This window comes from Monodon monoceros, unplaced genomic scaffold (genome assembly GCF_005190385.1).
Source record: "Monodon monoceros isolate NGI ecotype Baffin Bay Population unplaced genomic scaffold, NGI_Narwhal_1 Super_Scaffold_15, whole genome shotgun sequence".
NCBI lineage: Eukaryota > Metazoa > Chordata > Mammalia > Artiodactyla > Monodontidae > Monodon > Monodon monoceros.
Genome location: NW_021703771.1, coordinates 31,823,090 through 31,846,815, shown reverse-complemented (window position 1 = coordinate 31,846,815; position 23,726 = coordinate 31,823,090). Strand labels below are relative to the sequence as shown.

The window sequence follows — 23,726 nt, the reverse complement described above, 5'->3', positions numbered from 1 at the left end:
TTTGAATTTGCATGAATTAAATTTTAGAGAATTGGTCACATGTCAGTGATGAACAAATTGTAAATTTTTTGTTTCCAGTAAAAATATTACTCCAAAGTATTAAGCCATTTTATTTACTTTTACTTATCCAGTGTGTTAATGAATGTCAAAGGCACAAGTAATTGTTTTAAATTTATAAATAGATAAAAGTACTGATTAGTAGGAATTAGTGACTTAATAAGTTATAATTAAACATTATGTTTAATTTGAAATCTCCCTCACTAGACATGATATTTCCTACAGGACTTCTAGAACCAAAGCACTTGTTGCTATAACTTGTACATGAACAGTCTATTAACATATTTTAAAACTTGATAAAAGCATTTTCAGTGAGTTCTGAACAGGAAAATATGCCAAATGTGTATTTCAACTCAATGAATGCATATAAAATCTGTATCATTTCTCAGTCATTACTTACCTCAGAGACTCCTGCAGTATAAAAGAAAAATTTTATACAGTGGATGGGAAGAAGAGGAGGCCTAAGTGGATCCATTATTCATGGGGAAAAATAAGCAAATGACTCTGCTGAAGAGGTTTTCCTATATAAGAGTTATATAGTTATAACTCTTAAATAGCATTTTTAAACATTTACCTAAAGGAATTTTTGATCTTTCTTACTTTTACACACTGTAAGACTCTTTTGGGGACTCAATTTTCTATCATAGTGAATTAATTATTTAATTATTAGGGAACTCAGTAGTAGGCATCAGAGAGAGCATCCCTGGTCTTAAAATACTTTTCTCCCTTTTAGTTTGTTGTGTTGTAGAAACATGCTATAATCCATCAATATTTCTTGTGCTACATGCCACACTGCAGAATACCTCTTGTTCTCTTTCTTATAGATGTACTCCAGATGATGGGGCGTGCTGGGAGGCCTCAGTTTGATGACCAAGGCAAAGCTGTAATTCTGGTTCATGACATAAAGAAAGACTTTTACAAAAAATTTCTTTATGAACCTTTCCCTGTAGAGTCAAGGTAAATTTTGCTGTAAATTAATTTAAATGGATTATGTCATAGCAGGTTGATAGTTTTGTGCTGACATTGTATTAGATGAAAATCAGTAAAACTTCTAGTTCAAAAGAATTATTTGAAGTGAAACAATATATTTATAACAATAAGACAACTTTAAATTATAATTTTCACTATAAAAGAAAAGCACGCTGTTTAAAAGAAGCAGTGAAGGGACTTCCCTGGTGGTGCGGTGGTTAAGAATCCACCTGCCAATGCAGAGGGCATGGGTTCGAGCCCTGATCCAGGAAGATCCCACATGCCACGGGGCAACTAAGCCCAGTGTGCCACAACTACTGAGCCTGCACTCTAGAGCCCGCGAGCCACAACTATGGAGCCCGTGTGCCACAACTACTGAAGCCCACATGCCTAGAGCCCATGCTCTGCAACAAGAGAAGCCACTGCAATGAGAAACCAGCGCACCGCAACGAAGAGTAGCCCCCACTTGCCACAACTAGAGAAAACCCTCACGCAGCATCAAAGATCCAACGCAGCCAAAACTAAATTAATTACTTAATTAATTTATTTTTAAAAAAAGAAGCAGGGAAGTACATTGTTCAGTCACATTGACTCTGGAGCAAGACAACCTGGGTTTATATTTGACCTCTCCACCACTTACTTGCTTGATCTTGAGCAAGTTATTTAAATCCTCAATAGCTTAGTGCACTGTCTGTAAGATGGAGATAGCAGCAATACTGGCCATCTCGTAGGGTACTTGTACTGATCAAATGTATCGTGCTTGGAACTGTGTCTGGCACATAGTAAGCATTTAATAAAGTGTTAGTTTAGTGTGTGTTTTTGTAGAATAGTCTATAAATAAATATCCAAAATAAAGGGATTGGTAATGAATAATTTAGGCTAGTGGCCAGTTTCAGAATTATCACATACCTCTTTGTGGATCCAGTAACTACCACCCCTTTGATGAAGTCTTTCCTCATTTTCTCAGCTGAAAATAATCTTTTGTCTGTCAGATTTATACATTTTTCATTCCTAACATTTATCACTTGCTACCTTTTATCATAGTCTTCTTTAATATACTGAATCGCCTTTACCATATTCTAACTGCAAAGGACAAAATATATTTCTAATTTATACTGTAAATAGTTATTGAGTTTTTTACTGTGTTAGAAGTTCTAATGCTCCTTTTTTTTAATTTGGAAAATATAAAAACATTTAATATTGTGGGAGATAGCTAACATTGTGCTGAGAGAAAATTTATGACCATAAATATATGTATTTGAAAAGAAACAGTGAAGGGCTTCCCTGGTGGTGCAGTGGTTAAGAATCTGCCTGCCAGTGCAGGGGACACGGGTTCGATCCCTAGCCCAGGAAGATCCCACATGCCACAGAGCAACTAAGCCCGTGCGCCACAACTACTGAGCCTGCAATCTAGATCCCACGAGCCACAACTACTGATCCCACATGCCAAGAGCCTGTGCTCCGCAACAAGAGAAGCCACGACAATGAGAAGCCCGTGCACTGCAACAAAGAGTAGCCCCCGCTCGCCGCAACTAGAGAAAGCCTGCGCACAGCAACAAAGACCCAACACAGGCAAAAATAAAAACAAACAAATAAATAAATAATTTTTAAAAAATAAAAGAAAAAGTGAGAAATGAATTATCTGAATATGCATTTCAAGAATTTGAAAAAAATTAGCAAATTGAACTCAAAGAAAGGAGAAGATAGAAAGATAAGAGAAAGAATTAATGAATTGAAACCAAATATACATTAGAAAAAAATCAACAAAGCCAAAAGTTGGTTCTTTGAAAAGAAGAATAACACTGATAAACCTTTAAGTCTGGTCAAGAGAAAAGAGAGAAGGAACAGCACAATATCAGGATACAAAAGAAATCTAAAAGGTAATAAGATATTATGAAAAAATTTATACAAATTTTAAATTTTAGATCAAATGGTAGAATGCTTTTTTAAAAAAATCACTAAAACTGACACAAAAAGAAATGGAAAATTTAAATAGCCTCTTATCTCTCAAAGCAATTGTATCTGAAATTTAAAATCTTTCCACAAAAATTTTCTGACCCAGACGTTCCACTAGTGAATTCTTTATAACATTTAAGGAAGAAATTGAACTCATGAAATTGAACACGAACCCTTCCTGTAATAGTCAAAAAGATAGGACTATTTGCCAACTTATTTTATGAGAGTAGAATAACCTTGTTTCCAAAACCTGATAAATTTACAAGAAAGGAATGTAACAGAGCTGTGTCTCTCATGAGTATAGATGTAGAAATCCTAAATAAAACATGAGTAAATCAAATCTAACAATGTATAAAAAGATAACATATTACAACTAATTACAGTATCAGTGCAAAGATGACTTATTACTTGAAAATAAATGAATATAATTCACCACGTTAGCAGGAAAATACGAGAAAAATTATATGATTATCTTGTAGATATAAAAAAAAAAGCGTTTGGTGAAATTCCATACCCATTAATTATAAAAACTCTTAGCCAACAGGAATATAAGGGAATGTTCTTAATCTGATAAAGAGTCTCTACTAAAAATCTACTGCAAACATCATGATTAATGATTCAGTATTGAAAGCTTTCCCTTTGAGATAGGAAATGATACAGGGATGTTGTTTTCACCACTGCCAGTAAGCGTTGTGCTAGGGATCCAAGCCATTGCATTAAGGTAAAGCAAAGAAATAAAAGTCAAAATATCCTTCTGAGCAAGAGGAGTGACGAAAAAGCATAAAAGGAAGACTTCTGGGGCGCTGGTAATGCTTGATCTTGGTGGTGGTTACACAGATGTGTTCACATTGTATTACTTGAGTTGTACATGTATAATTTATGTAATTTTTTTCTATATGTACTTCAGTAAAAAGTTAATTAAAAGTTTAAATGTGGGGCTTCCCTGGTGGCGCAGTGGTTGAGAGTCCGCCTGCCGATGCAGGGGACACAGGTTCATGCCCCGGTCCGGGAGGATCCCACATGCCGCCAAGCGGCTGGGCCTGTGAGCCATGGCCGCTGGGCCTGTGCGTCCGGAGCCTGTGCTCCGCAACGGGAGAGGCCACAACAGTGAGAGACCCGCGTACCGCAAAAAAAAAAAAAAGGTTTAAATGTGTACCTTGATATGACTACTATTAATATTTTATTTCTGCAGAGTACATATACAGAAGTTATATGTTAACTTCTCTGTTAATGGGCATTTAGAGAGTTTCTAGTTTTTAACGCTTACATATATTGCTGCAGTGAAGTATTTTGCTTCCCTATCCTAACCTATAAATGTTTCCCTATCAGGTGATAATGAAAAAGTGCAATTGCTGGGTCACGGTGATTGTTCAAACAGATATTGTCAAGTTGCCCTCCAAGTTAGCTGTATGGATTTATACTCTGCCACTGGTGACTGGAGAGTAATATTGCAACTTTTTTTTTCATTCAATTTATTATGGCCATTTTCTTATATCCTTAAAAACATCCTTTGCAAAAACTGTTTTTTAATACCTGCATATTGTTCCATGTATCATAATTTACATGGCCTTTTCTTTTGTTGGACATTGCTTCCCTTTTTTGTAATTTATGTAAGAAACTGAAATGAACATTTTGTTATGCCAGTCTTTCAACACATCTGATCATCTCTGTATATTCCACAACACTTAGCACCTAGCAACACCTAGCACATTTATGTCTTATATGACTGAACTTAATATTCACTGAATGAATGATGGGAATATCCTTGCTCTATCCTAACCATCCCTCCTTTCTTACCAACTCTCCTTTCATCTGCCTCAGTAACTCTTCTCTGCTCTCCAAGGCGTATCGTCCCTTGTCTGCTCTTACCTCGGCTCTCATCTTCTCCCCCTGAAAGTTATTAGCTCCCTTCCTGTCAGCCTGTGTTTATTTCCACCTAGCAATTTATTTCCCCAAAATTATATACAAAAGATACAAATTACACAAAACATTTGTTCTGTATCCTGGAACATCAAATCTGAGTCTTGACTATGTGAGAAAAGTTGTTTTTCATTTAATGTTCATGTATGTTTCCCATGTCTTGTTCACTCTGTAGCTTATTAGGAGTGCTCTCTGACCACTTAAATGCGGAGATTGCTGGTGGTACAATAACATCTAAGCAAGATGCAATGGATTATATCACCTGGACTTACTTTTTCCGACGTCTTATCATGAACCCCAGGTAAGTGCGGGGCAAGTATTTTTCTGTTTTGCACTAAAATAAAATATGTTTGAAGGTAATCATCTCTAAATTCAGGTACATAACAAAAATGCCAGAACATTGGACATCCTAGGTATAGGAATTTGCCCAGAGAATCAGATAATATCTCTGATATGTTCACAATGTATTGTGATATATTAGAAAATAATGGTGTGCATTTTATTAGCTTATTTTAATTAACTTAGAATGTTCTCAAGGAGTTCGCTCTGTAGTTAGGGAGACAAGACACCTGATGTCATTAAGAAATGTGCTCAATTAAATTACATGGTAGTGGCTGACTTGGGTGCAGTTGGAATTCAGAGAAGAATAAGGCCTGTGAAATTGTAGGGGGAAGAATTTGTGAGGCATTTGTAAAGGTTAATAAGAACCCTGCAAGATGAAATAAAATTGGGGGAGTTGTGATGGAGTATCTTTTTACTCCAGGCAGGATAGATTGTATCTTCATTCAGCACCTGTTTATCAAATATTATACTAGACATTGAAGCATGAGGATGAGTGTATATCATCCCTTATCTTCAAGGGCTGATCTTGTAATGTGGAGATGGACATAAATGATTACAGTGTAAATCATAAGTGCTCTAACAGACTGTATTTAAGCCTGTGAGAGTGAAAGCTTTACAGACGAAGTGATACTTCACCCAGAACTCGAATCTGGAACAGAAGTGGAAAAGGTGGAAGGCACAAAAATACTAGATGGGCGGAGGCCCTCAGGGCTTGAAAGAGTCTCTAGAGAATGCCAAAAGTTAGATGTAAAGCTTAGAAGGTGAGGCAAGAAGATTTTCTTGCCTAGAAAGTGGACCAAGCACCAGAGAGTAAAGGGCCTGTATGCCATGCCAAGGGGTTTGCATCTGATCCTATTGGCTGTGGTTGGAAGTTTTTAAATATAGTTTAGCATCACCAAATTAAGTTTTTGTTATTGTTGTTGTTTCCTTTGTACCTTTTGAGCCCTTCACCCATTTCTCCCACCCCCACCCCCACCCCTGCCTCTGGCAACTACCAGTCTGTTCTTTGGTGTTTTGTTTTGTTTTGTTTTTAGATTCCATGCATAAGAGAAATCATATGCTATTTGTCTTTCTCTGTTTGACTTATTTCACTTAGCATAATATCCTAGCGGTCCATCCATGTTGTTTCCAAGGCATGATTACATTTTATTTATTTATTTATTTATTTATTTGTTTGTTTGTTTGTTTATTTATTTATTTTTGGCTGCGTTGGGTCTTCATTGCTGCGCACGGGCTTTCTCTAGTTGCAGCGAGCGGGGGCTACTCTTCATTGCGGTGCGTGGGCTTCTCATTGCAGTGGCTTCTCTTGTTGCAGAGCATGGGCTCTAGGCGTGCAGGCTTCAGTAGTTGCAGCACACAGGCTCAGCAGTTGCAGCTCACAGGCTCTAGAGCACAGGCTCAGTAATTGAGGTGCACAGGCTTAGTTGCTTAGCAGCGTGTGGGATCTTCCTGGACCAGGGCTCAAACCCATGTCCCCTGCATTGGCAGGCGGATTCTTTAACCACTGTGCCACCAGGGAAGTCCCTACATTTTTTCATGGCTGAGTAATAGTCCATTCTTTGTCTATACCACAATTTCTTTATTCATTCATCCCATGGGCACTTAGGTTGTTTCCGTATTCTGGCTATTGTAAACTGTTGCAATGAACATGGGGGTGCATATATCTTTTCAAATTAGTGTTTTTGTTTTCTTCTAATAAATACTGGCTTTGTTTCAGTACTTGCAGCACTGTGGTAGGGAATGAGCTAGAGTGGGGAAATATTTATAGCAGGGAAACCAGTTAGGATGCTTTTTAACAATAGGGCAAAAACACATAGGACCTTAACAGATGCGGGGGGAATGGAAGGAGGCCAAAGGTGAGGGACATTCCTGATATGAGTAAGAAGAAATATTAAACCATTGTTAAGATCTTGAACAGAGAGATCATGATGAAAATGATGAAATGAATTTACTAAATCTTACCAGTTGGTACTTTAAGAAATTTGTTTCTCTTCAGCCAACATTTCCACTTACATAGGTAGGAGTTTGAGAATATAGCGATGTTTTGCTCAGTTCCGCAACTGTATTAGGCCTCTGGATTAGGTACAAAATTTCATTTGGGAAAATGACTACAAAATTAATGAGATAGTCTTACAGTACCACAAATTTTCCGTAGTAAACAGATCACAGATTAGCATTGTTGAATCGTACAATGGGATAGACTTTACATGTACTCTAGTCCAACCTTCTTGTTTGGTATTGAAGAAATGGAGGCTGGAAACTTAAAGTGACTTGTCTTGTATCCCATAACTACTTTGTGATAAAGCTAGAACTTAAAAACGTAAGTTTTGTGAATTACTACTCTTTATGTTTTTGGAGGGAGAAGAATCATGGTGTATAACTGTAGATATATTCATTTTTCTTATATCACAAGAATGGAGGCAATTAATGTGATAGAAAGAGCTTTGACTTGGAATCAGAACACTGATTTTTGTATCAGCACTGCTTTTTAGAAACTGTGTGACCTTGATCACTTCACCTCTCTTGGCTTCACTTTCTTCATCTGGAAAGTGAGTAATAGCCTACCTCCTTCACAGGGTCATGTTGGGAGTCAAGTACATGAATTAAAGCCTCTCTAAGTTTTATATTAATTATGAAAAAATTAATGTTGTTAGTGAGCTGTGATTCTTGTACTCCTTTCCAGTTGCTTTACTGGTCTATACCATCCTAAAGACTCTAGTCTAGGGCATTTTCTGGCGGTACAGTGGTTAGGACTGCACGCTTTCACTGCCAAGGGTGCGAGTTCAATCCCTGGTCAGGGAACTAAGATCCCACAAGCTGCATGGCCCAGCCAAAAAAAAAAAAAAAAAAGACTCTAGTTTAGAGACTTAGAACCTAATCATTTCTGTCAGCTTGTCTGATCAGCAAACAAGAGAATGATTCTCTGAGGCAAATTGAGTTCTTTTGCGAAGTATAGTTCTTTATTGAATCCACAGATACACTGAATTTTGTGTGTGTGTCTTCTTTTCTTAATTAAAAATTTTAACTTTTCATTTTCAAACCATTTGAGTTTTTTTTAATTGCAAGAATAGTGCAAACAGGCACTGTGTACCCTTCATCCAGCTTCCTCAAGTGTTAACATCTTACATGACTGTACAGTTATCCAAACCAGGAAATTTACATTTATGCAATACTGTTAAGTAATCTACAGCCTTCATTCACATTTCATCAGTATTTCCACTAATGTCCCTTTTATTGCTGAAGACCCAATTTAATAGTATCCTGCATTCCATTTAGTTGTGCTGCCTCCTTAATTCATTTCAATCTGTGACATTTCCTCAGTCTTTCTTTGTCTCTCATAACCTTGACACTTTAGAGGAACCCTGGCCAATTATTTTGTAGAACATCCTTCAATCTGGGTTTGTCTGAAGTTTTCTCATCCCAGAATTCACGTTCTGCCTTTTGGGGCAAGAAGACTGTAGAAGTGATGCTGTGCTCTTTTCAGTGCATAATATTAGGAAGTTCTTCTCTAGAGATCCCTTCTGTATTTAAAATATCACTTGTCTGTGAAAGACCCAAAATAAGTTATTCCAGCTGTTCCCCATCCCAAGTTACAGTCTTATTTCTCCACCTGCCTTCTGAATGTTGCCACATGGACTTCCCGCCATCATTTCAAAATCAGCATGTCCAAAACTGAATCAGATATCAAAATTTTGCTCTAATATCACTTTCTTACCTTAGTTAATGTTATCACTCCGCATCTATTTATGTTGACTTCAAATATCAAATTTGCTTTTTAATTTTTCTCCTCCCTTAATTTCCTTAGTTCTTTACCTGCTTAATCTTCTTTTAGTCTATCCTCAATCTAGCCTAATTTGCAAACTGTCCGAGAATATTGATCAGAAATTAAATGTATTGGAGACGGGAACTAGATAAGTTGTGCTTAGTAGACATAGAATAAGTGTTGACACCTGAACAAAGACTTGAAAGAAGTAAGAAGGTTGACCACATGAATATCTAGCGAACAACATTTCAGGCCAAGGGAATGGGAGAAGTTCTAAAGCAGGCACATCTGGTGCATTGAAGGCGCAACAAGAAGAAGGTGTAGCTTAAGTGGAATAAGCGTGGGAAGGAGAGTATTAGGAGATAAAGCTAGAGATGTGGGCGGTCAGTGGTCATACTGGTCATGTGGGAGCTTAGACACCATGGTAGGGACTTTGATTTTTATTCTGGGCGAAATGAGAACCATTGTAGGTTTTCAATCAGCAGACTGACAGGATCTATTCATACCGTTAAAAAGGCCAATTATAATCATAAATGTGATAAATAATTTAAACTTCCCTATTGAAAGACAGAAATTCTCAGATTTATTTTTTTAAATCCCACTAAAAATGATTTATAAGCAACATATCAAATCAAAATGATATAGAAAAGTAGAAAATTGGGCATTGAAAGAAGACCTGAAGGAGAGTACCAAAGAGAAACCAATAGCTACAGAACTAAAATCAGACAAAATGAGATTCAAGGCAATAAACATTAAAAAGGACAATGAAGAATGGTTATATTGATAACAAGTACAATCACTAAAAGTTATAGTAGATTATAAATTTTTAGATAACTAGAAATATAACATCAAAATATATAAAGCAGGGCTTCCCTGGTGGTGCAGTGGTTGAGAGTCCGCCTGCCGATTCAGGGGACACGGGTTCGTGCCTCAGTCTGGAGGATCCCACATGCCGTGGAGCGGCTGGGCCCGTGAGCCATGGCCACTGAGCCTGCGCGTCCGGAGCCTGTGCTCCGCAATGGGAGAGGCCACAGCAGTGAGAGGCCCGCGTACCGCAAAAAAAAAAAAAATATATATATATGTATATATATACATATATATATATATAAAGCAAAACCAATAAAAATCTAAGATGTTAACTAAATTATAGTCATGTTGAGAGACTTTAACACATATCCCTCAAAAATCAGCATGTCAAAGAGATATAAAGTATTTCATAAAATAAAAGATTTGAATAACAATAGCCTTGAATATATGTATGTGTTCGTAGTACCCCCAAAAAAGAATATGCTGTACTTAAAAACACTAATGGAATTTTAGTTATAAAAATATACCATGGGGCTTCCTTGGTGGCGCAGTGGTTGAGAGTCCGCCTGCCGATGCAGGGGACACGGGTTCGTGTCCCGGTCCGGGAAGATCCCACATGCCGCAGAGCGGCTGGGCCCGTGAGCCGTGGCTGCTGAGCCTGCGCATCTGGAGCCTGTGCTCCGCAACGGGAGAGGCCACAACAGTGAGAGTCCCGCGTACCGCAAAAAATACATATATATACCATGTACTAGACTACAAAGAGCAACTCACTGTATTTCAGAATGTAGAGATCATAAGGCTACATTCTCACAGTGTAATGCAATAAAACCAGAAATAAACAAGAGAAAGGATGGCAAAAAAATCTAACTGCTTGGCATTTAACTACTTTTATTCTAGTGAAAGATGAAAATTTTTTTTAAATAGGTATAGGCTAGAACTATACAAAAATAAAAATGTTTTAGAACAAAACCTATGAATTTTAATCAACGCACAGTTCCAAGGAACATTCATATCTTTAGGGCACCTACAGGAAAGCCTGAATGCTTGAAAATAATTAAATATCCGTCTCAAGAAACTAGAAGAACATTAGCAAAAACAAATACAAGAAGAATATATAAAAATAAAAATTGAAGTTAATAAAATGGGAAACAAAAACTACACTAATATTATTTATTATTGTGTCTGCTGTATTTGAGATGCTGTTTCAAGAGCCTAACTCATTTAGTACTGTTATGACCCCCATTTTATAAATGAAGAAACTGAAGCACAGGGAGATTAAGCAGCTTGCCCACAGTCAGGCAGGTCTGAGTGACAGAGGCAGAACTACTGATAGAATCCAGGCATTCTGGTTCCAGAGGCCACATTCTTCATCCCTGAGCCCATTATCAGGTCCAGAATTCAAATATCCATACTTTCTCTCCAGATCTCTTTTCAGTGCTGTGATGGAAAATGTGTTCTCTTTGGAAACCATACCATACTAATTCTGAATGTATAATACTTTTGTTCGTTTGATGCAAAAAAAAAATTGTCATTTTTAATATCTATACCTTTACATCTGGATAAAAATGGGAAAACGTGCCTAAATAAAGTTTAACGAGTTACATATTTTACTTAGTCTGCTATAGCATGCCCTGCAGTTTTCTTTCTGATTGGCCCTTATATCTTTTTATTATTGTCTGTGTTAAAATCACCTATACACAAAGCTAGAAGCAAAGAAAGGCAGAGGAAATTGGTACACTTTTTCTGCTTATTTGTAGATCTCGTAAAAGTTTTAAGAAACCTAAAATCATTGTCTCAAATGAAGAGCTTGTGTTATATGTAGTTTTAATATATACTTCATGCCTCCTGTCATTCAGTGCCATAAATTGAGATTTGACTTTTCTTTGGGTGGGAGGGTCTTGTATACACACATATGTGCATGCATGTATGTGTAACAAGGAAAAGCTGAAGTTTATTTAAAATACAAAGGGCAAACACCACTCTCAAAATATAGTCACATATAGGTAAATAAATATGACCCAATTCTCCAACCCCCTTCATTTAATCATATTACTGTAAAGTGTCCCCCCAACACCACCACCAAAAATAAAATTTATGTTGAGAAAGATTTCAGTTCCTGGTTGTTCTCTGTATGTCTGTGTATATCCTTAAGTTTTTGATATGCATGTATATGCAAATATATGTATGCTTATAAAGATACATATTTATATGTGTAAATATATATGTAGACACACATACATATATATATTAGTTCATTCAAATATATATAAACACATGTATTGGTGCATCATGAAATCTAATATATTTCAAATTGAGTTCTGGATTCAATTTGTATGTTCAATTTTACTCTCTGTTTTCCCCTGAGAAAGCTTCTAAATAATTCTAGGGCAAAAAAATGTTGTGGTAGTTTCAGCTGTCCCTGCGACCACTTTCATTATTTGTGTCATTATTACTGCTGCATAATCTGAACATAAAAAAACATGGTGCTGTAACAAATGACTTCCCAGTACTGACAGTTATAGCAGCAGCATTTCGATACTGATGAAAAATTTCCCAGCGAGGTCTCTGGCCAGGTTTACATAAACCAAACAGGAAATAGCTGCCACTATTCACATTAAATCCAAACTGTTTGGTGTAACTTTATCTATGTTTTACATTACAATAAAATCTCTTTCATTTTCAGCATCCTTATTAACGTTGGAAAAAGATAACTTGAAGTTTCATGTGTGGTATTCTTGTTTGTCCTTTGATAAGATCTTTTAAAGATAATATTTTAAAAGTTGTTTTACTTTTTGACTGTTTAAATTTAATGAACTTTGTAAAATTTTATGATAGGGAGAGGTTTGTTTATAATTTCTTCCCAGTGGACTGCTAATAGAAGTTAGCTTGTCTAGCCCATGTGCTAGATGCTGTCAGTATCAAACTGCCTTTGACTTTCACACCTCTCAGGGGACTAGTAATTGTTGTGTTCAAACAGCCTGTAATTGTGATCCCGCTGGCTTTCTCAGTATGCTTCTGGCTATTAGAATCATTAAACAACTCAGCACCTGTTAACAGCATTGTAAATATTCAACCCTGCTTGTGTGCAGGTTGAATCCAATAAAGAGAAATCTTACAGAGCTCAGCCTCATAAATTAGGGCCTCTGACAAGTCAATTATTGTGAAACTGGGTTTCTCTGTGAAATAAATGAAATAGCATGCTGACAAAAAGGTAGGCTGTCTGTTTATGGCAAAGAGAAGATAATGACTTCACGATTCAATGCAGTGAGCGTGAAACTACATTGTATCCTTTATCCATAATTAAACAGTTGTATAATATTTGTTTTAATAACCAGTAAATTATAAATTTTCTACTGTGGAAAGTGCAACATGAAAACAGACCTTTTTACTTAGCAGTTGCATGCTTTTTTCAAGTTAGTAAAGTGGTTATTGAAATTAATGATATGTAATTTTTTTAAGCTAAATGCTTATAATTGTTTAGGCTAGAAATTGCACAGTGACTGAAAAGTTTACATGTTAGAAGCGAAGGCCATATAATGCTACTAATGAAGATCATGTAAATATAAACTCCATCCTTTATTCACAAAAAAAGTGTTAGAATATATTCTCTCTCAAAATTTTATGGGACCTAAAAAATAATTCCATTTACACTTAGTTTTATTACTTTATAGTGTCTTGTAAATTATACATTTAATTAAGATGTAGCAGTATACTTTCTTAAGGATTTGAAAATATTTATGTAACCTTAGAATCTCAGTTCAAATATTAACAAAGAATAATATTTGGTATAAATCAGTGAAGTCATACCACTAACAAAAATAGATGCATTTTAGTATCTGTGTTGGCTGCATGGGAGAAAGTTTTTTAATGATTGAGATTTTACTATTATATTTAAGAATGTAATATTTTAACTAGCCCTCTCTATTTTTAAAGTTGTCACTTTTAAAAAAATAAAGTTATCACATATGCCAGAATATCTGAAGAAATTTTAGGGATTTTTAAAATTCTAGATTACCCCCCCAGATGTAATAAGGATAAAAGTTTTGATATTGAATAAATTGAATGTCAATTCGATTACTTAAATTGAGTTTTTCATTTCTCATATGCAAGTCAGTAAGAATGTTTGTGAGCATATTGAAAAAGAACTATATTAAGAAATAATCCATGGAAGTTTTTAAAGTTATTCTGCTCAAAAAATGCATGAATTTTTAGCAAGTTAGATTATGATATTTTAGTGTAGGCATCAGATAATTTGTTGCAGTCTCAGAGCCATGATTTTACTTCATTTTTTTTTCTTTTTTACAACTCACTGTAAATGTTTAAAAAATATTTACCCTGACTGTACTTTCTCTGGATAAAAGCCACAAAGTAGTCTAAAAATTTTTCCAATAGATGTAAATGAATAAACTTCAGAAGGGATATTAGCCCATCAAAATATATCTTGTAAATACATAAAACAGTGAGTAAAATAATTATTAAAAAAAAGAACCTATAATTTTTGGAGAAAAGTTTTTATCATTAATGGTTTTAAGTATTATTTGTAAGTGTACCATAATATGGTAATGTTGGCGTTCCAGTTATACTTACATGGGAATGACTTATGGTGATCCATAGCAGTAACCATGAGATTTTTTGTTTTCAAATGGCCTAAGAAATTTATAGATAAAAATGGAATCATAACTTTTTGTTTTTCACGGTAATATTATTTTCATAATGTCTTCCTTCTGTAATTTTAATTGCATAAAGATAGCTTGATTCTTGCTCTGCAAATAGTACTACTTATTCAGTGTCCTGGGCACATTTTCACTGTTTTTTTTACTATTTAGATATAACTTTATCAACTATATATTAGTCCAGACAGCTGAAAATCATGTTGGAAAATTTATAGGCTTAGCAAGCCAAAAGAATGTGAAATATAAAGTAAGCACTTACGTTGCAGAAAGTTTGGCTGATAAATTTCATTTGTTGGGGGAAAAAAATGAAAGACAATAAAATATTGTTAATAATTTGAAACAGCTTTGGGGATCTGTCTCTTTTATGGAGCCTTGAATGTTCAGAATTTTTATTTTCACCTCTAATGCAGAATAAATTATTCTATATACTCCTTCTCAGTCACAGTTCAGGATAAAGGAAATATTTTCTAATGGTTTCTAATGCTGGTTTTTCACCTTCACATATGCCTGGTTAGATAAAAGTAGGTGCATTTTGTTTAAAGTAACAACAGCACTGATCTGTCTAGTATTTGTTCATTGATAAATATTGCTTTATTTTGGTTTATGAAAAGAACTTTTCCAGGAAGGGCAATAATTTCTCTACAGACTAAAATTTAAAGTAACTAATTCTCTTTTATGAGAATTAAAATCCTCAGCATATAACTACGATTTACAGTTATTTTCCCAAATAAATAACCTATTATTAATCCATACTCAGTGGAAACTCATATATTTGGTTGTACCTAGACTTTTGGGCTAACTTCTCTTTCTAGTGAAAATATATCCTGCCATGATTTAAGTCCTGCTTTTTCTGTTTTTAAATAAATTTTTATAGTATTGACCCCAAATCTTTCCCTTGGAAGAAAAGAAAAGAAAAAAAAAATCACCATGCTTGAGAGGCCTTTAGACCTCTCCCATTTGAGATTGTTAACACTTTCTTCCTCAGGCTGTGACCACCCCCTTCCTAGTCCTGTACAGATATAAATCCCTCGTGCTGGGTTTCAGTGATGAGAGTCTGTTCTCTGAGGCCACTTTCCACTCCTGTTCTTTGACTTGGGTAGAGGTAGGGCATGTAATTCTCCATGCTGACTAGTGGACAGGGTTCACACAACGGGAATTAGCAATCTGCCGTGACTGTGGAGGCAGTCCCTCACCTCTTGGATCTTTTCCCAGACACGGATTCCTAGTGATCTTAGGGATTTGCCAAAAATCTCTTGGAGTTACAGGGAGGAGCATTCAGGTGAATTGCATGTCCTTAGGTTTTTTGCTCAGAAGATATATAGAGCTGAACCTATGTGTTTTCTGTATAGGTAAGCTTACTTACAATGCTTATTTTGTTAGCCTGATGATGTTCCTTCTAATCTTTAGAATATTTACTCCTTAAGCATTAGGGGAACAATTGACTAAATTGCCTAAAAGAACTCATCTGCCACCCAAATCAATTGTTCTTTGAGTTTTTTAATGTTACTGAGGATGAGATTTTACATAAAAAAGGGAATTATATATTTATATATAATATGCTTCTCACTTTTTCTAAATCTAGTATATAAGTTTAGTTTGCTGTAGATGTGTAAACTGAAATAATGTCAGTTTTAACACTGGAAAATTCGTATCTTTTTAATGTGCTGCTGAATTTTATCTGCTTATCTTGCATATTTTTAACATATTGCCGTTGTTCATCAGTGTCAATAAACCTTAGTATGGGGATTTTGATCTGTAAAATGGAAGTGGTAATTGCAATTGCTTTATTCCTTTGATTTGCTATAAATGGATTTTTTTTAATTCTGAAAAGAGCGAGGTGAAATTGAAATGATGGTTTTCATAAGAAATATTTTGAAACAAATAATGACCTTGCTTGTTTTCTAGCTACTACAATTTGAGTGATGTGAGCCATGATTCTGTGAACAAGTTTCTATCCAATCTGGTTGAGAAGTCCCTGGTTGAATTGGAACATTCCTACTGTATTGAGATGGGAGAGGTACGACTTGGTCATACACATTCCAATTGAAAAGATGGCCCAGCTTTTTAACAATAGGGCTTCTGCTTCTAATGATAACCAAAAATTGTAATGAAACAGTTGGAACAGCAACCTACAGTATAAATTATTAATTTTATAAATATATACACTTCTATTGTACTTTTTATTTATGTTATTTTATATTTCTTTTGAAACAGGATAATCGGAGCATTGAACCACTGACATATGGCCGGATTGCCTCTTATTACTATTTAAAGCACCAAACAGTTAAAATGTTCAAGGAGCGTTTGAAACCTGAATGTGGTACTGAAGAATTGCTTTCAATTCTAAGTGTGAGTTTCATGATATTATTGCATTGTTTTTAATACATAGAGATTATATTTTATATATTTCATACCTTCACTTTTAATTTGGGTCTTAATTTGTTGCCATCTAGTTCCTCTTGAAATTTGGCAGAAACTGTTTATGAAGTTCTTTCTTCTGTCAAACACGATCACTACAAAGCAAATCTGGACTAAATTCCCCATAGATAAGATGACCGTGTAATTTATCATCCAAACTTGGGTCAGTCTGAGAATGGAATGGGGCACTATTGATACTTAAGCCAGGATAATAGGTATAAACTGGGCTCTCCTCAGCAGCCAGGTGATCTCCCTAGCCTTCAATGTAATAACCTCTCTGGATTATAGTTGAAAGCTTTTCTTATTGCTTTTTTTGGGTAATTCTTGTTGGAACTATGCTGTTGCTGATGTTTCTTAACATAAGGATCCACTTGATTAAGTTCTCTTAGAATTAATGCCAGAAAAGTTAACTCCTCCCATTCCCCCCTTCCAAAAGAAAATATACAATCAGATTTATCACATGGTAAAAAACTATACTATGTTCATTTTGCTTTTTTGCCGAGAAGCTAAGAACTAAATTTAATATTGAAGTTAAAATTACTATTAGGAGTATCTTCTCCACTTCCTTCCTTCATATTATATATGCATTATTTTGTTGTTGTTGTTGACTTTAAGTGTAATAATTTACCATAAAACTTCGTTGGCACATTAATCAGGATATATGTTATAAGTAAATACGGTATTTTATTTTACCCCTCAGGTGTGTTGGTACTTTTTTAAAAAGTTAAGACCCATTGGGCTCTAATGTCTTTAAGGTCCTTCTCTTATAAATTCACTGATTCTGCTGTAGTTCACTTACTTATTAGCTTTTTTCCTACCTCCCCTATTGCTTTATCATTCTCAATAGACATCAGTATCCCATTCACAGTTTTCCAATTTTTCAGTGTTTTCCCTTTGAGAAACTAGTGTAGAGATTTTGCGTATGGCATAGGGCCAAATACATTGTAATGAGTCAGAAAATATTTGTTCATGAATTGATGGATGGGTGGATGGGTCCTGTATAAATCAGTTTTCTATTGTTTGCTCTATGGAAATGAGTAGAGGATTAAAGTATATGAGGCAGCTTTCAAGAAAATGATTTTGCTGTCAAATTAACAATTCATTTCTGAGGTAAGAATATTTTTTAAAAATTAAGAATCTCTTTTAGATTTCTAAGAATGAGGTTTTTATCATTTCCTAGACAGATATTCATAAAAACAGGATTTTTCTGGGGGGAAGACAGTAAAATCATGGTTAGTTAATTTCAGCAAGCATCTTAAACTAGTATCTGTTAGATTTAAGAATATAATGTTTCTTTCAGATTTACCTACCGTGATATATTTACCTAATTTAGTATTTTAAAGTACTTGGGGACACATAATAACAGCTAATACCTCTGAGCACTTTTCATGTGACAGGCCTTATTCTAGGAACTTTACATTGATAAACTCATTTAATCCTAACAAAGCCACTCATTTGATATTGATAACATCCCATTATTATTTCTATTCCTATTATTTAAGAGTAACCAACTTGTCCAAGGTTGCACATCAAGTGAGTAGTTTGCAGTCTAGCACCTTAGTATGCGTTCTTAACCACTGCACTGTGCTGCCTCTCATGCCCCTCCCTCCCTCCCTGCCTCCCTCCCTCTCCCTCTCTCACACACACACACACACAGTGAGCTGGAAAATACCGAGTTGGGAGGTTCAAAGTATGTCTAGACTAGATGCACATTGTTCGTAAAAGTTTGTGAAAACCATATGCCTATTCCACCCTACTAAAAAAAAACCCAAATGTATACAGTACCAAGGGAATTCAGTCATTTTTCTCTTCAGTCTTTTCCATAAAAAGGCACTGATAGAGCAAGAGGTCTGTTCACATCCTTTCAGTAGCCTGTTTCTTTCCAGCATCACACTGCCTAAAACCAGTACTGATCTCATGGTATATCTTTATTAAAATAAAGTCAACTCTTTTGTGAATGATACAAGAACAACTCATCTGCAGATATACAGAAGGTAAACTACAGTATATTTACATAGATATTGTTCTGCATAGTCCCTTAATGATTTCTACAGCAACAATGATATAATCTCTTCATCCTATGGTGTCTAGTCCATGAAACTCTCAACTTTTGCTACATAGTGTCTAAGTCTGTAATATCTAAGTGAGACCTCTTTTTGAGGGAGGACACTGGGACATTAGAAGTATAGGACTCATATGGATAAGGAGATCTGCAGGTACCACGATTTTGCTAATTTCTTATCTAGAAATAATTCTCTATGTACTAGAGAACATATGTGTAACTAACAGAGAAACATTAAATAATAAAGCAGGATTGTGTTCGAAGTAATTATAGTACAATTTCTAGAAATCATTCTTTCACTGAAAAGTGTTTTTAAATATTATTTTGTGATCACACCAGAGAGTCCTAAATGACTCACATAGCTTCGTTATCTTCTCTGCTCTTACCTCCAAAACTGCATATTAATCTCCTTGTGATTTTGAAACAAGGAGATACAACTGGTCAAGCAGGAGCTATAGAGAAGAGGATGACAAGAACAACAGGACAAAGAAAAGCAGTGTGTGTGAAAGACCTCGTTCCACTACCATTGCTTTTGTTTTTATAATGTTTAATAATGTCACATTATGTTTTTGAACAATGCAGTATTATAACTTATTTACTATCAGCATCTCCTTTTACTAAGATACAGTGACATGTTTCTGAAGTCATTTTCTAGCTTTTTTATTTCTATAATTTATTACTTATTTTTAAGAGGAATTTTTAGTATTCCCGAAAAGATCACAACTGAGAAGCTTCTAATCTCTTGAGTATTATTTTGAATTCACTATAATATTTCATCAATTTAATTTTGGCAGTGAATAAAGTTTTCTCATTTCTTAGGCTACATATTGTATTTAACTTTTGGTATTTGCTATCTTTGGTATTAATGATAGTGTAGAAATTATGTTCATTAAGATTTTTATTTTAGGTGTTCTGAATATGTTGCAGTGTGATTATTATTGGCACAGAGAAAACAGACTAGAAGGTAACCACAGAATGAAAAAAGGAATATTAAAACATTCATTGGGGCTTCTCTGGTGGTGCAGTGGTTGAGAGTCCGCCTGCCGATGCAGGGGACATGGGTTCGTGCTCCGGTCTGGGAAGATCCCACGTGCCGCGGAGCGGCTAGGCCCGTGAGCCACGGCCGCTGAGCCTGTGCATCTGGAGCCTGTGCTCCGCAATGGGAGAGGCCACAACAGTGAGAGGCCCGCGTACCGCAAAAAAAACAAAACAAAAAACATTCGTTGACTTTCATCAAGCATTTAAAAATACATAAACTTTTAAGTTGGGATACAATTATATTGCCTTTAGTTTTTCTTTCAGAACTAAAAAGAGAAAGCCATATAATCAGGTCATTTCACGGTATGCTTCCTTTCACAGTGTTTTTGGCCCTTCAGTCTTCCCTCTTCCACAGTGTTCCGTAGCAGAAGGTTGTCAGGTTTGGTTAAAAAAAATTCCATACATTAGGTACATGTATACCCTAACTTTTGAATTCTGTCCTTTTTGTTCTTTTCCTCTGTCAGTAGGCTTGTTGGGGTCAGCCTGGTATTTTGCAGAATAGTATTTATTATATTGACAGTATCACCCTTTTGACAAAGGATGGAGGCAACAGGAAATTTCTGAGTTTAATATAAAGATGAAAACTAAACTCTTCCAAATAGTAAGGAAGTAAGCTAAATGGAGTTGTCTTAAGAAATATCTTAAACATATGATGAAGTATGTATGATTTAGATGTTTTATCCTTAATATGTTATTCTACATGTGTCCATATTAAATTCCATCAGTCACATTTCTACCCACAGACCATATATTGATTCATCCAAAAAATATTTACTTTGTGCCTACAATGTGTAAGGCTCATTCTAGGGGCAGGAGATAGAATAGTGAACATTAGTGGCAAACTGTGTGTGTGTGTGTGTGTCTGTGTCTGTGTCTGTGTTAATGCACAGATAATCTATGGGCCATGGTAATAAACTATGAAAGACTTGGGTGTTGCTCCTGACCGAGGTCATCAGCACAGTGTGACGCTCCAAGAATCATAGCAGAATGTTGCCCACCATCAAAAAGAGTCTCTAGAGCTTCCCTGGTGGTGCAGTGGTTGAGAGTCCGCCTGCCAATGCAGGGGACATGGGTTCATGCCCCGGTCCGGGAAGATCCCACATGCCGCGGAGCAGCTGGGCCCGTGAGCCATGGATGCTGAGCCTGCGCGTCCGGAGCCTGTGCTCCACAACAGGAGAGGTCACAACAGTGAGAGGCCCGCGTACCGAAAAAAAAAAGAATCTCTAAAAACAGAACAGGATATAGTATTCTTCCTTCGTGTTAATCTTCCCTGTGCACGAGGTTTGCTATATACATTTCTGCTGACCCCACATCAAAAGAACATCATGGAGAACGTTTGAATGGGCCCAAGGGAGCCGCTCATATGATGGGAGGTATGTGATTGGGGCATTGCAGTCTGCAGAGGCAGAGGATATGAATCAGGTAACAGATATTAAAATCATTGACCTTATGAATGGAGGCCCTCTTTAGATCATGAACACAAGTAACCTTTTTAATTAATAGGAAGTTCCATCTGATCCTGCAAGTAATAAACTCAGAGAATTTATTACTTCACTTGATGAATATAATGTAGGCCAAAAATATATAGATTCAAAAAGGGCTAGGAAGAATTTATGAATGATAAAACTACTAATGAATTGTGCGTGTCATATTTGGTGTGGTAGATGCTGATCATTCTGTTACAGACCAAGGAGATAGGAATGAGGATTAGATGGAAGTGTGTCATCTGTATGGTATTTTTCTCTTGGTCCACTAGATACTTGGAATATTTTTTTTAAACATCTCTATTGGAGTATAATTGCTTTACAACGTTGTGTTAGTTTCTGCTGTATAACAAAGTGAATCAGCTATATGTAAGATATATCCCCATATCCCCTCCCTCTTGCGTCTCCCTCCCTCCCACCCTCCCTATCCCACCCCTCTAGGTGGTCACAAAGCACCGAGCTGATCTCCCTGTGCTATGTGGCTGCTTCCCACTAGCTATCTGTTTTACATTTGGTAGTGTGTATATGTCCATGCCACTCTCTTACTTTGTCCCAGTTTACCCTTCCCCCTCCCCGTGTCAAGCCCATTCTCTACTTCTGCGTCTTTATTCCTGTCCTGCCCCTAGGTTCATCAGAACCATTTTTTTTTTTCAGATGATACTTGGAATATATTTTATCCTTCAGAATATAGGGAGTGGGGGGTGTTATTTGATTTTCTAAATGTGACAGTCTATTATACTTTCAGGAACTAATTCCTGTTGATCACTATTCCATTATATGTAAATCTTTATTTCAGTCAACACCAAAAAAGAAAACACACTTCCACTAATTTTTTTTCTCTGCTAACACCTCTTTTCAGATTTCTGTTTTCACTTACTCATCTTCTTCTTAAGAAACTGAGCTGTTTCTAGCTTACATTTTTAGATGTCATTGTCTTTAAATGATAGTAAAGTACTCTATTCTAGGTGTAAGACTGAAGATTTTTTTAAAACTATTTCTCTTCACTTATTCTATGACAGCAACCCATTTATTTAAATCTAGTCTTTTCAATATATTCATTAAAAAGTAATAATAACTACCTTTTATGGAGCACCTACTACATGCCAGGCACTTAATATACATTATTTATAATCCTCAAACAACACTTCACGGTAAATGTTAATATATAGAAAAGGAAACTGAGGTTTGATGAGGTTATTTAAGTTTTCCCAGGTTCCATACAAAGTAGCTCTTTAGAACTCTCTTCCCTATTCCTTACTTCCTCTCCTAGACATATTTATCCTTATCCTATGATTTAATTCCAAATGTAAAAAATTTTTTAAGTATTGAAATGTAATGGTATATACTTTTTAAAAGTCAGTTAAGAAACAGAGTTGCTTTTAAAATTATGTGTGACCTTGTGACTTAGAATTACAGGTTTTAAATACATATGTTAATTACTGGCAAAAGAGTTATTTCAACCTTCCTTATGGAAAACATAGATTTTAAGTTTTAAGCAATATCTTGCTATTTGAAAAGGTTAGATATTTTATAAGAACTCTTGCCAAGTTTTTTTTTCAACACCATGAATTAATAAGCTTCATAATTAAGGCAGCTGCTTCACACTTCTATTGTTAACCAGTGACATTACATCTGTCTTGCTCCATTGATGCCCTCCTCCTACTTATTGAAGCATTTAGCAGTTTTGGCAACAGGGATTACATGGCATGGAGTAAGTAGTCTAATTAGATATAAGTGAAAATCCTGAGGGAAAAGGATATTTAAAAAGTAATTTGAAGAATCTCTTAATGATGTTGGCACTGAAAGCCAAGTCTAGAGTAGAAGGTGCCAGTCATCGTGACAAACAAGGATTATGATTTGATATGTTCAGTGGACTTTTAGAAGGTAGCCTAAGAGTAATAGAAATAAAAAGATTTCAAAGTTGGGGAAATTTATTTGAGTGAATTTTTCATAATATGCTTACCGTAGTATTAATAGCTTTGAAAGAAAGCAAAATATGCCCCAAATGTATTTTGTCTCTAAATGAAACAAATGAACTTATTTACAAAACAGAAACAGACTTACAGATATCAAAAACAAGCTTATGGATACCACAGGGGAAACATGGTGGCGGGGTGAGGATAAATCAGGAGCTTGGGATGAACATACATACACACACTACTATATATGAGATAGATAACCAACAAGGAACACAGGGAACTCCACTCAATATTCTGGGATAATCTATATGAGAAAAG

At 35.6% G+C, this 23,726-nt stretch overlaps 1 protein-coding gene across 4 annotated transcripts in view; it reads left to right on the top strand.

The window, feature by feature from the left end:
* The window catches only part of ASCC3 (activating signal cointegrator 1 complex subunit 3), a 337,033-nt gene that overhangs the window by 244,434 nt on the left and 68,873 nt on the right, over positions 1–23,726 (top strand). For all 4 annotated transcript variants that reach the window (XM_029223639.1, XM_029223640.1, XM_029223641.1 and 1 more), the window contains 4 exons: positions 882–1,014; positions 5,078–5,203; positions 16,393–16,504; positions 16,702–16,836. In XM_029223639.1, coding sequence (XP_029079472.1) covers positions 882–1,014; positions 5,078–5,203; positions 16,393–16,504; positions 16,702–16,836 — 506 coding nt within the window. The remainder of the gene's footprint in view (positions 1–881; positions 1,015–5,077; positions 5,204–16,392; positions 16,505–16,701; positions 16,837–23,726) is intronic.